This window comes from Trichosporon asahii (genome assembly GCF_000293215.1).
Source record: "Trichosporon asahii var. asahii CBS 2479 unplaced genomic scaffold scaffold00050, whole genome shotgun sequence".
In the NCBI taxonomy this organism is placed as follows: domain Eukaryota; kingdom Fungi; phylum Basidiomycota; class Tremellomycetes; order Trichosporonales; family Trichosporonaceae; genus Trichosporon; species Trichosporon asahii.
In genome coordinates this window covers 626322-641866 of record NW_014040874.1, presented here as the reverse complement: position 1 = coordinate 641866, position 15545 = coordinate 626322, and the positions used below count along the sequence as shown (strand labels likewise).

Sequence of the window (15545 nt, the reverse complement as noted above, 5' to 3'; positions counted from 1 at the left end):
AGTATTAGGGAAAAGTCTGTAGCGGAATATAGTAACGCCCTGTTATCAGCAACAGAAGGCTTCTGACCGAACCGAAGGCCCTCCCTGCGAGCCCCCTTACAAGTAGCATATACACGACAGAGACCGACCCCGTCATCTTTTTACCTCGTCACATCTGTTGTTCACTACCACTACTCTTGTCTCGAACATTGAACACTACCTGTACACCACCACCTACCAGTCTCACCCACGCCACTGATCGACTGGACCACAGAAATCTCGCTCTTCGACTGAAGAACCACACGAACAGCGACTACTCCCCCGGTTCCCACAGCGACAAGCCATGCGCGCCGCTCTCCTCCTCCCGTGCGTGTTTGCGCTCGCAGCCGCTTCCGGCCCGATAGCGCGGCACGGCGGGCACGACGACGACATGATGGACGGCGACATGATGGGCGGCGAGATGATGGCGAGCGCCAGCGAGCCCAGCGACCCAAAGTGGACGGCCACCTCTGCGGCGGCGGGAGGAGAGGCGGCTCCGCGTCCCTTCGGCACGATGACGGAGTCGGTCCAGCCGTCACCCACGCCCGGATCCGACGACCACGGCGACTCCCACGACACGCCCGCGCACCACGACGACCACCACGACTCGCATGAGGCTCACGACGCGCCGCCCGATCCCCACGGCCACCACTCGCACGCTCCCGTCAAGGAGTTCCTGAACGACACCGAGATCCACCGCTGGCACAAGTTCCCCCCGACGTATCTCGACGCCGACTTCCGGCTGACCCAGGACTCGGTCATCTTTGGCGAGGAGCTGCCCGAGAACTGGCCGGGGGACACGCCGAGCCACCCCGGTCTCATGGTTCTGCACGTCGCCGCCATGTGCTTTGCGTACTTTGGCGCTCTCCCCGTTGGTAAGTAGCTTCGTTGGAAGGGGGTGGCGGGATCGCACAGTTCCGCTGTAGCCGGCGGCAGACAGTCTGGAATGTCTCTGTGCATGTGCATGGGCGCGATCGGGCATTTCGCTCCTTGTGTGCGACATTGCGTTACTTCAGCCGTTCGTCGGGAGACGAAGGCGCCGAGGGCGGTGGCGGCGGCGGTAATGACGCACGGCCAAAGAAGGAAATTTCAGTCCCTTTAAGTCTGCCCGAGGCCGAGCCGGCCGATAGAATGAACGCTGACATGCAGCTCTCTCGCTCCGTGCTGCGGGACATCCGAGCCACTACCTCGTGAACACTGGCTTCATCGCGCTGGCCGTGTTTGGGTGGATCATGGGTATTGCCTACAAGGCGGCGATGCCTGACTTGTGAGTATTCGATTGTGGTGTCCGGCGACTAGAATTTTCGGTGCGATCGATGATTGGGATGCCCTCGGTGGAGCAGCGCAGGACTTGGCACCGGGGAGACACCGGATGGACGGGGGCAGATAGCGTATAGCGACCAACTCGGCCGTATCCTCTTGCCCTGGGAGATTGTGCCTGGGGCGGTGGTCTCTCCCTGTGTCGGTCCCAACCCCACTCTTCAAATCGCACGAATTCTGCGCCGAACTATTCACAACAAGTATGCATGCTGACCTCGCAGCTACCCCGGCGCCAAGCACGGCGGGATCGGCAACATTCTCGTCCTGTTGTCCATCGGCCTCGCGGTGCTGGACAGCATGGGCCTGATCGCGCGCGCGATCGCGTTCTACCGCTCGGGCTCGCGGGACTGGAAGAACTTCTTCTTCGACGCCCTGCAGGGCGCCAAGGAGGACCGCTTCGGCGATGCGTCGCGCTACGAGATGGTCGGGTTCAACGAGCGCGGGTCGAATGCGGTCTTTGAGCTCGGCGACGACGGCGACGACGAGGACGGCCTCGAGTCGCGCCACTCGACCGGCTCCGAGGGCACGCTGCAGGACACGCCGTCTGCGTCCTCTGCTGGCTCGGCGCACCACTTCGAGATGGGCGACCGGCCCAAGGGCAAGTCCGTCTCGCGGCGCCAGGGCGCATTTGACGCGCACCACGAGGACGACCAGCACGAGCACGAGGAGCCCGAGGTTCCCGTCGTCGCGGAGAAGTACACGGCGATGCGTATGGGCGAGATCGCCCTGACGTGGGTGCGCCGCACGCAGGTCGTGATTGCCTATGTGTGCATCTGCACCGGTATCCCGACGTATCTGGGCATGTGCCGTGCGGGCTTCATCAACACGTGCGCCGCGCACATCATCAAGGGCAGCATCTTTTTCGGGTACGGCGTGCTCACGTTTGCGCGCTACCTGGGCGCCTACGCCGACATGGGCTGGGCGTGGAACCGCAAGCCTGCTGGCTCTCGCGCCGTCAGCGCCGAGATGGTCGAGTGCTTCGTCATCTTCCTGTACGGCATCACGAACACGTGGATGGAGCGCTTTGGTGCACACAAGGGAGACCCCTACACTGTCAAACAGGTGCAGCACATCTCCATCGCGGTCATGTTCTGGTTCGCCGGACTGGCCGGTATGCTCCTCGAGTCGCCGCGCGTGCGCCGCGTCCTTGGGGCTGCGATCCATGCCGCCAACCCCCGCGCTAGGACCCCGCCCTCCTACGCGTTCAGCTTCAACCCCCTCCCCGCGCTCGTCATTGCCGTCACGGGGCTGGCGATGGCGGCACACCACCAGGACTACAAGTTCCAGGTCGCCATCCACAGCCTCTGGGGCATCCTTCTCGCTGGCGGAAGTGCATGCCGGTTCCTCACCTACTTCTTCCTCTGGCTGCGCCCGCCTACCGAGTCGACGCTCCCCAGCCGCCCGCCCTCCGAGGTGCTGACGTCCTTCGGCTGGGCCGCCGGCGGTATCGTCTTCATGCTGTCTGATGAGGAGGTCGCATTTGCCGCCATGCGCGCCGGGTTCGACGACATGATGGCCTTCCTCAACGTCACGGTTGCGCTCACGTGTCTCATCTTCTGCTGGATCGTCGTCGTGCTCGCCTGTAAGGGCTATGCGCTGCTGCGTCTCTCGAAGGGCGTTTCGCTCGACATTGAGTCGGCCTAAGCGGCGAGCGCCGAGCGCCGAGCGAAGCGAGGCACGAGCGAAGCGAGGCAGCGAGGCAGCGTCTCGGCTGGCCTGAGCTGGAGAGCAAGAAGTACATGTAGAGGGAAGAGTCACGAAGCCCAAGGATTGTCAGAAGCCTCTCTGTCACCGACTTCAACCATAACGAACCATTAATCTTCTTTATCCCCCATTTTTATAACTTCAACAACACCATTCCACAACTACCGTATAATACCGGGTCGCCTGGGCTAGTGCAGCCCCGGGCGAGATGCATCTTATTCGAATTCATGTCGAGCGAGGCAAGCGCGCCGAAGTGAGGGTTTTTTTGCGAAAAGCAACTGACTACAGCGCAATGAGCTTCTCCGAGACTTGACTGGTGGTTTGACTGCCAAGCCCGTTGCTCTTGCCGGACAGCGACCATAGACGAGTGCGGAGCAACGTTTTGTCGCGCCGAGCTCGATGCCGCCGGCACCTTGACTTGCGGGCAAGCGGTCAGAGAGGGGGTCAACGGCAGAGCTGAGTGGGAATGCTGGAATCGGCCTGACCCTGCGCACCACCTCGACTGCCGGCCGAGACTCGAATCCGGTGGAGCGGACATAGGCGGTGGGCGATGTTGGACGGCGCACATCGCCGCCTACGTCGATAGCACGTGCTCTAGGACTGGTGATGAGCGCCGCAGTGGGGGACAAGATATCCTTGCATCCATCTAGCTGTGTAGCTTCTTATGTCTTATACTCTACAACGTTGACTGGCGACTGCTTCGCCGTCGTCGTCTCATTGGGTCTCGCGGACCGACATGTTCTCGTGGAGCTCACTGCGCTCGCTGCGCTCGCTTCGCTGACTTTAGAGCTTGGCCTTGGGCGTGACCAGCTTCTGCATGCCGTTGATGACCTGCTCGGCGTCGCGCTCAATCGTGGCGCAGAGCTCCTTGCAGCTCGGGATGTCGTGGATCAGGCCGACGGTCACACCCGCACTGTGCGTTAGTGTTGTCCGATGTGACTAGGAGTTGACCGAGGCGCGTCGGTCGCCGATGAGGCACTAGACTTGACCGAGATGTCTCGGGGTGCTAACATGCCACCGCTGCCATCGCGCCTTCTTGCTGACGCAAGACGCCGTACTCACGACCAGATTCCAGCATCGGGGTCACCGTCCTCGTAGACGGTCCTGCCTCGAGCGCCAGAGACGAGGTCACGGAGGTCCTCAAATCTGGCACCCTCGGGGCGGCGCTCGAGACGGACGACCTCGACGGATACCTTGTTCTTGAAGACACGGGCCGTGTTCTTGAGCGAGCGGAAGATGTGGACGGTGTCCTTCTCGTTCGAGTCGACAATCTTCTGCTTGATGTTCTGGTGGATCGGCGACTCCTTTGTGCACATGAAGCGGGTGCCCATATTGGCGCCGGCGGCGCCAAGGGCGAGGGCGGCAGCGAGGCCGCGGCCGTTGGCGATACCACCCGAGGCGATGAAGGGGATCTTGAGCTCCTCGGCGGCACGGGCCATGAGGACGAGACCACCAATGTCGTCCTCTCCCGGGTGACCGGCGCACTCGAAGCCGTCGATCGAGAGCATGTCAACACCGAGCTTCTGGGCAGAGAGCGCGTGGCGCACAGCGGTGCACTTGTGGATCACGTAGCGCTTCGGGACGCTGCTCTGTCCCGCGGGAACGTAGGTCTTGATGAGCTTGATGATCGGGCCGGGGTTGTTGCCCGCAGTCTCGAAAATGTCGATGCCCTCATCCATCGCGGCCTTGACGTAGCCGGCGTAGTCGGGGGGCGTGATCGAGGGAAGAAGCGTGATGTTGACACCGAACTTGCCGTCGGTGCCCTTGAGCATCTCGCGGGTCTTGCGGATCTCGGCGCGGAGAGCGTCAGGCGAGGGCTGGGTGAGGGCGGTGAGGATACCGAGCGCACCGGCGGCGGCGACACCGGCAGCCATGGGGGCGGTGCCGACCTGAAAAACAAAAGTCAGTCACTTGTACGTGGCACCGAAGATCGGCATGTTGTCAATGTGACTCACCCACTGCATTCCACCCTGGACGAGGGGGATCTTGATGCCGAGGGCGCGGGTGAGCTCAGTCTGGATGGCCATTGTGGTGTGAGGTTGTGGGTGGGGGGAGGTGGGAGAAGAAAAGATGTTACAGAATGATATACTGTGGGTGTGGTGGGCCAGTGGTGTCGGTTAGCCTTTGCCGTGGACCGGCGGGCCCCAGTGACTTGAGCGTGGTGTGCACAAAGTCCAACGGCCATGTCCGGTCTACACCGTCCCTTAGTACCGGACGACGAAAGCCAAGCAACGGCTGGCGCCGCCGCTTCAGGCGCCTGACGGCTTTGGCGGGCCTACTACTATATCACGTGATTAGGCGTGCCAACCACGCGCCCGCTCATTTCACCAACTTACATCACAAGAGCTGGCTATTATTTGTGTCGTCCAAAACCCATCCAACCATGCTTCTCGCCCAGTACGACTCGTCCGACGATGAGGCCGGGCCCTCCAACGCCCCCGTACAGAAGGTCGAGGACACGGACGAGACCGACGAGCAGATCGAGCAGCAGGTGCAGACCGATGCGTTCGGCATCGCGACCTCGGGCCCGTCCAAGGTGGCCAAGGTGGACACCAAGGTGTCTGTTGCCGCGGCCCCGGACGTACTGAAGGAGGATCCGAACGACATGGCGAATGCCCTCATCACGCGGTCAACGGACAAGGTCATCAACGTCAACATCAGCTACGACGACATGACGCGCCCGGTGCAAGGACCAGTGGACCCGTTCAACGCGCGCAAGAATGAGGGTATGAACGCAATGAACGGCCACGTCGAGGAGCAGGCTATGGACAGCTACGAGTTTGAGCGCCAGAAGCGTACTTTTGATGTGCATGGGTACGCTCTCGACCCGACTGCGAACGGCGGCGGCGGCTGGATCGGCGCGACGGATGCAGCGGCGGCGAACGGGTTCGGCATGATCGACAACGTCCGCGCAACAAATCGCCAGCGCAAGGAGATGAAGCGCAAGCGAAAGGCGAAGGGAGATGCGAGCATCGTGGATGGAGAGGGATCGTACCTCGGCCCGTGGGCCGATTACGAGGGCGACAAGGCTGGCGAGGAGCCGGAAGTCGAGGAGGAGACGGACGAGTGGCGCGCCGAGAAGAAGCGAAGAGAGGACCTCAAGGCGGCCGCCCAGGAGAGGAATAAGGCTGCGCGCGAGGAGAAGTCCATCTTCCACGGAAAGGAGCTCACCGACTACGCCGGTCGGACGTACATGCACATCCCGACCGATGTCGATGTCCGCCTCAACCCGCCGGACGACGCGCCAGCACCGAATGCCTACGTTCCGGAGCGGTGTATCCACACCTGGCATGGACACAACAAGGGTGTCACTGCCATCCGGCTGTTCCCGAAGAGCGGACATCTGCTCCTCAGTGGAAGTATGGACACGAAGATCAAGCTCTGGGATGTGTACCACGAGGGCAACGTGCTGCGAACGTTCATGGGCCACTCGCAGGCGGTCAAGGACGTCAACTACAACAACAAGGGAACGCGGTTCATCTCGTCCTCATTCGACCGAACAATCAAGGTGTGGGACACGGAGACGGGCCAGTGTGTTCAGGCGTTCTCGAACGGCAAGATTGCCAATGTCGTCAAGTTTCAGCCGGACCCGGACAAGCAAAACATCTTCCTTGCGGGTATGCAGGACAAGAAGATTATCCAGTACGACCTGCGATCGCATGAGATCGTGCAGACGTACGACCAGCACCTTGGCCCGGTGAACACGATCACGTTCATCGACAACAACCGGCGATTCCTGACGACGTCGGACGACAAGACGATTCGCGGATGGGACTATGACATTCCCGTTGTCATCAAGTACATTGCCGAGCCGTACATGCACTCGATGCCTGCGGCGGCAAAGCACCCGAACGGCAAGTACGTGGCGTTCCAGTCGCTCGACAACCAGATCCAGATCTACGACACGATGAACGGCATCCGGCAGCACAAGAAGAAGCACTTTTCGGGCCACACGACGGCGGGCTATGCGTGCGGCATCAGCTTCTCGCCCGATGGCAAGTACATCTCGTCTGGCACTGGCGGCGGCGACGTTGTGTTCTGGGACTGGAAGACGGGTCGCATCGTGAAGCGACTGAACGCGCACAAGCAGGTGGTCATTGATCACTGCTGGTTGCCGAATGAACACGTAAGTGGCGCAGGCGCTTCTCCAAAGCTCCCTGCAAGATGATTGACCCGACACAAGGCAAAGGACGGTATGCTGACAAATCACAGTCCAAGGTCATTACGGCGTCCTGGGACGGACTGATCAAGCTGTGGACGTAGTTGTAGAGCGGTGGGGGGTAGTGTTAGTCGCCGAGGCGATGCATGTATCAGAGTATCTTGGATAGTGTCAGCAACGAAGAGCTACTAGTCACTGCTTACCCGACCAGATCTGGCAGTATCGGCCCGGTGGAGGTCGATCAGCCAGCAGGTTACGCGTAGTCTGAGATCTGGATTGTGGGATTTTTGGTCCCGCTTTGGATCCCGCCCGCCACTGAAGGGGAAGTGGAGGTGACAATGACGGAGTGAGTGGTGGATGGTCTAAGGGCGTGTAGGCGCTCTAAGCTCTAGGCGGTACTGGGCGTTGCTGGGTGCCAGTGAACGGCATCGGCCAGGGACACTGCAGCCATGCGCTCAGGACACTCACACCACTCACCAACTCATCATCCTCACCGCACACTCGCGACCACTCTACTGCTACCACACACGCACACACACACTCACCTCATATCCACCCACCACCTCCTTCCACTTCCCATCGCAGCGCTACCCCCACCACCGCGCCCCCCTTCCCATCGCCCTCCCCATCTCTTTCTCGTTTGTCATCCCCTTTCGCTTTGTCCACAACACTTGGTTGTCATCCACCTTCTCACAGGCCACGGGCCGTCCACACGACCTCCCAAGACCTTCCCTCTCCGTCTTCGTCGTCCACCTCTCCCACCCCCTTGATCGTTCACCATGAGAGAGTCAAACTACACCTTCCCCCCGTCCAACAGGGCAGTCATCAGCATCAACCAGATGCTCTATGACAGAAGAGGTGAGTGGCCACACACCCCGCATCCCCCCTAACGCGTTCCTTCCCTATGACTCATCGCTTACAACTTCCCCGCAGCCCTCGACACAAACTCGACGCTAGCATTGCTCAACAATCTCTGCCAGCTGACCTACCTCTCGTCGACGTCGCCGAGGATACGAGAGGTCCTCACTATGGACGGGGGCCTCGAACGGCTGCTGGACATCTTAAGAGACTCTTGCCTGCCGCGCGAGCCTACGATGCCGGATCTCTGGGGTCTCAACGGACCATGCACCGCACGTACCATCAACGTCGACCACGCCATCTCCCTTCGCCACTCGCTCGCGTTTCAGTGCGTCGTCAACATTGGTGTGCGCGGCAACGAAGCGATTCGTAGCCGTGTCGTGCAGGCCGGTGCATTGGATATTGTCGCCCAGATCCTCGAGTCATGGCTCAAGAAGAACGGCATTGCAATCCACTCGTCATCGCTGGGATCTCAGGCTGCTGTCGATGCCCTCGCTGCGGGTGTCCCGCTTCCGGGGACGGCGTCCAGGCGTCATCGGCCATCGGGCTCATCTCGCAGCCACCACCACCGGGACCGGGGGGACCGTGACCAGCGCGATCAACAACAGGCTTCCGCATCTCAAGCACCGTCACAACCCCAGTCGCAGTCACAAGCACAGCCGCAGCCTCAATCCCCCCATCCTCCCGCAGCCACCGCCAACGCTCACGCCTACCCGCCTGGCGCCGCCCCGCCGCCAAACACACTGCTCTCCGCGGCCCATGCGACAGCCACCGCTAACGCAGCTGGGCAGCCCAACTCGAGAGGGCTGCAGTATGTCGCCAACCTGATCACCAACCGTTTGAACCCGAGGCAGCAACCGGCTGAGCAAGTTACTGTTACGCGAGCACCCGTGACCACGAACTCGGTCGACACGGATGTCGACATGGCCGACGGCGAGACTGAGGGTGGGGAAACTGACACGGCAGGGGACACGGATACTGGCGCAGACATTAGCATGGACATTGAGGACAGTGGTGCGCCGTCACCAGACCGTGACGCAACCATTGGCCCGGCGGCTGGAACGACGACCACCCCACGACCACGCCTTCCTCTGCTCCCTCTGCAGATCGGCCGTCGCTCACCCGACCAACCGCAAGGCACCAGCAACGCTACATCGCTGTCCGAGGACGAGCCGACCACCGCTATTCCTCGCGCTCGGTCGGACAACAGTCTCGCCATGTCGAACGCGCAGGCTGCGGCTGAGACCGGACGCCCGACTTCCGGAATGGCGTCCAGGCTCCACCAGGTCGCTACCGAGGCTGTCAGCACCCAGTCGAGCCCGATGGGCAGCCCGACGCACCATGAGCACGTTGAGGGAATGCGGGGACGTCGCGGGACTATCGTTGGACGACCGCTGCTCCTCCCGCCGAGGGAGCAGCAGCCCCGCACGGATGACAGCGAGATCTCGGATGCCGCCCCTGATCCAGACCTTGCACGCACGACGCTGAGTGCCGGATTTGCTGCCGCGGCCGCGAATGCTGCTATGGAAGCCGCCACCGCCGTTCAGAACCAGCCGGACAATGCGCCTCAACCCGCCATCGTTGAGCAAGCTGGTACGAACGAGGAGCCTGATCCCGAGATCCTCGCCGCCGAGCAGGCCCGCTTCGACATGGAGGCCGGCGCTCCGCCCGGCCAGCCCGGTGCCGCGGCTCAGACCCCCCGCGTGACTCCCAACGACGGCCCTCTGCAGAACACGACCGTCGCGGAGCTCATCGCCCAGCCCGTTCAGGCGCAGCCCGCCCAGATCATCATCGCCAATGGAGCGCCTCGCGGATTCCAGGACCTCGGAGCTTACGTGGGAGTGAGCCTCCTGCTCAACCCGGAGGGCACCAACTACTCGGAGGACAACATTCTGCTCGCTCTGCAGCTTTTGGCGTATCTCTCAAAGTACCCTCACGTTCGCTCCACGTTCCACCACCCCCGCAGGCCGATGCACAGGACGTTCGACCTCGGCCCCGACGACACCGACTACCCTCTTCCGCAGCGACCGGCGTACTCCGAGACTCCCAACATCTTCTCTTTGGTGGAGCGCTTCACCTTCCGCGCCTCGCCTCGGACCCTCACATGTACAAGATCCCCAGCGACATCCACTACTGGGCCGGTGTCATCATGCGCAACGCATGCCGCAAGGACGACGCCCGCGGCGGTATCCGCCAGTGCGCCTACATGTCGTGCGGCCGATGGGAAGTGTTCCCGAGAGAGTTTGCCAAGTGTCGCCGGTGCAGGAAGGCCAAGTACTGCTCCAAAGAGTGCCAGAGCAAAGCCTGGAGCGAGGGACACCGTTTCTGGTGCTCCATTCGTTCCGAGTCGGAGGCGACGGAGACTAACGCCAATGCTGGTGGTGAAGGAACCGAGCGAGGCTCGCGGGGCGGTGAAGGTCGTGGTGGTGGCGGTGGCGGTGGTGGCAGCCGCCGTGACCCTCCTCCTGCCGACGACGACGATGACGACGTCGACATGGATGGTGGTGCCTTAAGTCAGTTGTTAGACGGCGAAACAACTAGCCTGTCGCGTCATGTGAGGCGGTCCTGAGATGTCAGCTATGCGTCGGAGATGAAGCTAGGATCCGTGTAATGATGTTGACTCACGCATTCTTCGCCGCCTCACTGAGTTCTGCTCGTGTCAGCTGTTAGTTGTTCTAGGTGGTGGCAGCCGCCGTGACCCTCCTCCTGCCGACGACGACGATGACGACGTCGACATGGATGGTGGTGCCAACGGTGGTGCCGGGGCTCGCGCTGCCGGCAGCGGTACCACACAGGCCGCCCCCACACCTCTTCCGACCGCCCGCGGCGTCACCCACCTCGCTGGTCCTCCTCCCGCTGGCGCTGCTGCCCCCGTTATGCCTCAGCGCACCGCTCCCCTCTTCGCTCCGTCGGTCGATCGTCCCCCCAACCCCACTGTAACCATTTCACCCCCTCCATCAGCATCCGCAGCATCGACATCATCCGAGACGACCCCGACGCGCGAGACGACGCGGCGCCCGTCCCCCGACCGCAGCGACGATGGTGTTCCGTCGTTCCTGAAGTCGGGTCGCGAGGCCGGCCCCTCATCGACAGCGGAGATGAACGCTGCGATGCTGAGGCGCCGTTGAGCAGTTAAGTAGGACCGAGGAAGGCAGGGAAGGAAGGAAGAAGAAAGACAGCAGCAGCATAGCAGCAGAGCATTCATTACATTGGGCATTGAGTTGTCAATCATTTCAGCACGGTTCTTGTCATGTAGCCAGGATGTCACGAGAATGCACAGCATGCATGTTACGAGAGCTCCAGTGGTACTATGTTGTGGTAGGTGAGCGCCGAGCACGTGACTTCGCTACCCTGACAAATCCGTCTTCACCACGCAGCTCCCCTCACGCATTACCAGACGAGGTGAGTGCATGTCTTCATAAACTAGCAGAGCTGCATGAGTCAGGCTAAGCCAATGTAGACCGAGAACGTCGGTGAACCGAGCAGATTGTCGTGTGAGGAACCTCCATACAGCGTCATAGGGCGTTGTCGAGCGGAACCAAAATGTTTGTGTCGTTCCCTCAGTCTGAAGATTTCAGAACCAGACCTCCACTCTGGGCACGGCAGCACACACTACACAACCGCATACACACGACCTTGGCATCGCACAGCACCCAGCATGTCGACCGAAGTCAAGCTCCTGACGCTCCTAAACGTGAGCGCAATCAAGCGGCCGCGGGAGCTCGACCTGCCCGGCGGCTTCCGCTCTCCCTCGACCTCTCGCCCGCAAAGTGTCGACGGCGCCGAGCCGGCGCCCAAGAAGAAGCGCGGGGTCGTGTTTGGCGGCGAGATTGGACCGAGTGGCAGCACGTACGGAAAGAAGGGAAAGGGCAAGAAGGCCGTCAAGATTGCAGTCGAGGAGAATGAGGACGGCGAGGAGGTGATTGAGGAGATTGTGGAGGACGGAGAGGACGAGGAGTCTGCCGAGGGAGAGGGCGAGGACGACGACGCCAACGACGACACGTTCAACACGCACTTTGGACCCGAGACGCCGCTACTCTCACGGATCGAGGAGGCGAAGGAGGGACAATGGACGCAGCACCGGGCAACCATCAAGGGCCTTGGACGGGTGGTCGAGATGCGGCCTGGCGACGCCCCGGCGGCAGAGGGATCGGCGCGAGTGAGTAGCAGCTTCCCCTCGGAGTTAAGCTGACCCCAGGTTGTTCCTTCGATTTCGGCAGGATTGAAGAAGTCGGCGCACGCCGGTCTCGCCTCGAGCTACCTCCAGCAGCTTGGACGATACACGGATCTGTACGCACACTCGCTCGACGGAGAGGCGGACGGCAGCGAGAAGGCGCCGTGGGGGCCGAAACGCGAGGCGCTGCGCGCCGCAACGGCAGCCCACCTGATGAACCACGTTCTGAAGACGCGGCGGCGCATCGTGCGCAACAACGAGAAGCTGGCGCACGCCCTCGATGCGGGCAAGGACATGGAGCCGCCGCGGGACCAGTCGTTCACTCGGCCGAAGGTGCTCCTCCTCCTCCCCACGCGTGCGCTTGCGATCCGGTGGCTCGCAAACCACCTCTTCCCCCTCGCTCCCGAGGGAACACAGATTGAAAACCTGCGCCCGTTCCTGTCCTCCTTTGGCGTTCCCGAGGGTGAGGAGCCGGACCTCTCGGCCCTGCCTGCGGACCACCAGGAGAACTTCAGCGGCAACACGGACGACAACTTCCGCCTCGGCCTCAAAGTCACGCGCAAGGCATGGCGCGTCGTCATGCCCCCAACAACGGAAGCCAAGCTGCTCGACTGCGACGTGGTGATCGCCTCCCCGCTCGCGCTCAAGATGGCGCAGGAGCGGGAGAAGAGCGTCGACTTCCTGAGCAGTATCGAGATCTGCGCGGCGGACGGACTCGACATCATGCACATGCAGAACTGGGAGCATGCGGCATGGGCGCTGAAGCAGCTGAACCACATTCCCGAGCAGCCGCACGGGTGCGACTTCTCGCGCGTCAAGCCGTGGTACCTCGACAACCAGGCGCGGTTCCTCCGCCAAACCCTGCTTATGAGCCGGTACGACAGTCCCGAGTTCCGCGCGGTCTTTGGGGCGTGCGAGAATGTGGCGGGCAAGGCGCGCGTCGACGCGAGCGCCGCGCTCGAGGGCGTGCTTGACCGTGTCAGGCCGGGGGTGCGGCAGAGCTTTGAGCGCATCGCCACCGAGCAGCGCGGCATGGGCCCCGATGCGGCGCTGGAGGAACTCGACGCGCGTTTCGAGCACTTCACGAAGCGCACGCTGCCGGCCCTCCTCCGCTCCGCCGTGCAGAGGCAGCACACGCTTGTGGTTATCCCGAGCTATTTCGACTTTGTCCGGCTGACAAACCACCTGAAGAAACAGCGCACGCTATCCTTCACCGCTGTGTCCGAGTACAGCTCGAACAGCGAGATCTCCCGCGCGCGCACCCTCTTCTTCAAGGGCAAGAAGGACTTTTTGTTTATTACGGAGCGCTTCCACTTCTACCGTCGGTACCGCCTGCGCGGCGCCAAGACGGTCGTCTGGTACGCTCTCCCCGAACACGCCCAGTTTTATGCCGAGTTCCTCGCCACGCCCTTCATCCCTGGTAAGGGGCAGACGGAGGCCGAGGTGGATACCGACCCCGCAGAGGTGTCAAGCAAGGCGCTCTTCAGCCGGTTCGATGTGCTCAAGCTTGAGCGTGTTGTGGGTCACACGGACGCGAGGCTCATGCTGTCGTCTAGCGATAGCAAGTTTGAGTTTGCGTAGAGGTCACTTAGAGTTCATTTTGTCACATATGCATTTATAGGTTTAACGGGAGAGAGCGCTGGGGGTTCAGCTGGAGTATCAGTGCAATCAAGCTGGGCTCCACTCACCAGTCTGGCCATGACCCGCCGCACGCTCTGCGATGTCAGCTAGTTGAGGGAGAGAGCTTTTCAGCTGAACACACCCTACTCCAGTCTGAACGTCAGCTGACGCACAATCGTTCGTAGCTGGACTCACCTCTTCCGATCAACGCCGGGCGCACGGGCAAGCACTGAGGTCAGCTTTCCCAGTCCCCGCCAGCTGCCCACCCACGGCTGTCCAAGACCTGAACGTCAGCTTTCACATTGCCACACCTGCTGAGCTGTAGCGAGCGGGAATAGGGGGCGAGGGTTGCCAAGGGCGGACTCACACATGCTCACACAGATGTTTCGTTCTGCAGTGTCAGCTACAGAGGCGAAGCCAATTGAGCTACGCACCTCATCGCCTGGGTGCTAGCTTCGTCGTAGTGAAAGGCCCAGCTGTGCATCCACCCGTGATGAGCTGTGGGGGTCAGCTACGCGATAACGAGATGGTCAGCTGGGCACAGTTGGAGCAACGCACGAGATAAAAAGTCTGCCCATTAGCTGGATTTTCGTACAGTTCCACATAGCTATCCGCCTCACCCTGGCGTTGTGCTCGTTGTGCCGATCTGCAGTGGTTAGCTGAAGCCCAATTCGATGAAGCTACGCACCACGGATGTGCGGACTGCTCGAATCAGCTGTACGTTTCTTCGCAGCTGGAGTGTGGGCTGCTTGTGTCAGCTTCAGCGGGACAACTTACAGCTGCGCACCTTAAGTATGGCTCACGAGAGGGTCTGGGTAATTAGCTAGAAGATAAGACTTGGCTAGACGACAGCTACAGTACGGAAGATCTCAACAGGACGCACCGGGTGGGCTTGTGGCCACTTCACTGTCGCATGGCCATGGCCAGGCTGTTGGTAGATGGGCTCGCGTAACCTGGTTAAGTCAGTTGTTAGACGGCGAAACAACTAGCCTGTCGCGTCATGTGAGGCGGTCCTGAGATGTCAGCTATGCGTCGGAGATGAAGCTAGGATCCGTGTAATGATGTTGACTCACGCATTCTTCGCCGCCTCACTGAGTTCTGCTCGTGTCAGCTGTTAGTTGTTCTAGGCCCAGCTACTCACCAAAGCTGAGCTGCAGCGCACAACCTCACTGGACAGGTCAGCTGTGAAGTCCGGCGTATGTTTAGCTTACCCGACTTGCACTCTGCAATGACGGTCTGTTGGAGTTAGCTGGGACGTCTCACAGTTGCAGCTAGACGCCTCACAGTCTGTTCAGTCAGCTTCGGCATCACTATGGTAGCTACTTGCCTTCTTTACCTTCGTCTTCGACAGGACGTTCTAACATGTCAGCTTGCATGGACTCAAGCCAGCTGCCAACAGACCTTCTTGGCTCCGTTGACTCAGCCCTGCTGGTATTAGCTGATTCGTGCTTAAACTGTAGCTACGTACTTAAGTCTTCGGTGGTAACGGGTGGTCTGCTAGGCTAGCTGATCTCGTGACACATCGCAGCTATCCGTGACTTTGTTGTTGATATTGGTATTCGCTCGTACTCAGAAGCGCGGATAAAGCGAAAGGTTAGCTCGCGTCCTCCAGTACTTGAGCTAAAAGCACCCACCGCAGTTCCTTTTGAGTTTTACAAGAAAGGCTGCTACGTCAGCTACTGCTCGGGAACT

General features: G+C 61.0%; 5 protein-coding genes across 5 annotated transcripts; 4 read left to right on the top strand and 1 right to left on the bottom strand.

Annotated features, from left to right (window-relative positions):
- Window positions 1-322: 322 nt before the first annotated feature.
- On the top strand, window positions 323-2982 carry A1Q1_01475 (uncharacterized protein; the record flags this gene model as incomplete). Its single annotated transcript, XM_014324514.1, has 3 exons — window positions 323-893; window positions 1168-1285; window positions 1560-2982. 3 exons carry the CDS (start codon window positions 323-325, stop codon window positions 2980-2982), a joined length of 2112 nt encoding a protein of 703 aa, XP_014179989.1.
- Window positions 2983-3825: 843 nt separating this feature from the next.
- On the bottom strand, window positions 3826-5069 carry A1Q1_01474 (uncharacterized protein; the record flags this gene model as incomplete). Its single annotated transcript, XM_014324513.1, has 3 exons — window positions 3826-3955; window positions 4105-4931; window positions 4998-5069. 3 exons carry the CDS (start codon window positions 5067-5069, stop codon window positions 3826-3828), a joined length of 1029 nt encoding a protein of 342 aa, XP_014179988.1.
- A 356-nt stretch (window positions 5070-5425) lies between these two features.
- A1Q1_01473 (pre-mRNA splicing factor) lies at window positions 5426-7210 on the top strand (the record flags this gene model as incomplete). The annotated part of the gene is made up of 1 exon (XM_014324512.1): window positions 5426-7210. One exon carries the CDS (start codon window positions 5426-5428, stop codon window positions 7208-7210), a length of 1785 nt encoding a protein of 594 aa, XP_014179987.1.
- A 770-nt stretch (window positions 7211-7980) lies between these two features.
- On the top strand, window positions 7981-11187 carry A1Q1_01472 (regulation of budding-related protein; the record flags this gene model as incomplete). Its single annotated transcript, XM_014324511.1, has 4 exons — window positions 7981-8059; window positions 8135-10387; window positions 10447-10572; window positions 10739-11187. The coding sequence occupies 4 exons, from the start codon at window positions 7981-7983 to the stop codon at window positions 11185-11187; spliced, it is 2907 nt and encodes a 968-aa protein (XP_014179986.1).
- Window positions 11188-11717: 530 nt separating this feature from the next.
- On the top strand, window positions 11718-13814 carry A1Q1_01471 (uncharacterized protein; the record flags this gene model as incomplete). Its single annotated transcript, XM_014324510.1, has 2 exons — window positions 11718-12218; window positions 12258-13814. 2 exons carry the CDS (start codon window positions 11718-11720, stop codon window positions 13812-13814), a joined length of 2058 nt encoding a protein of 685 aa, XP_014179985.1.
- Window positions 13815-15545: the final 1731 nt, after the last annotated feature.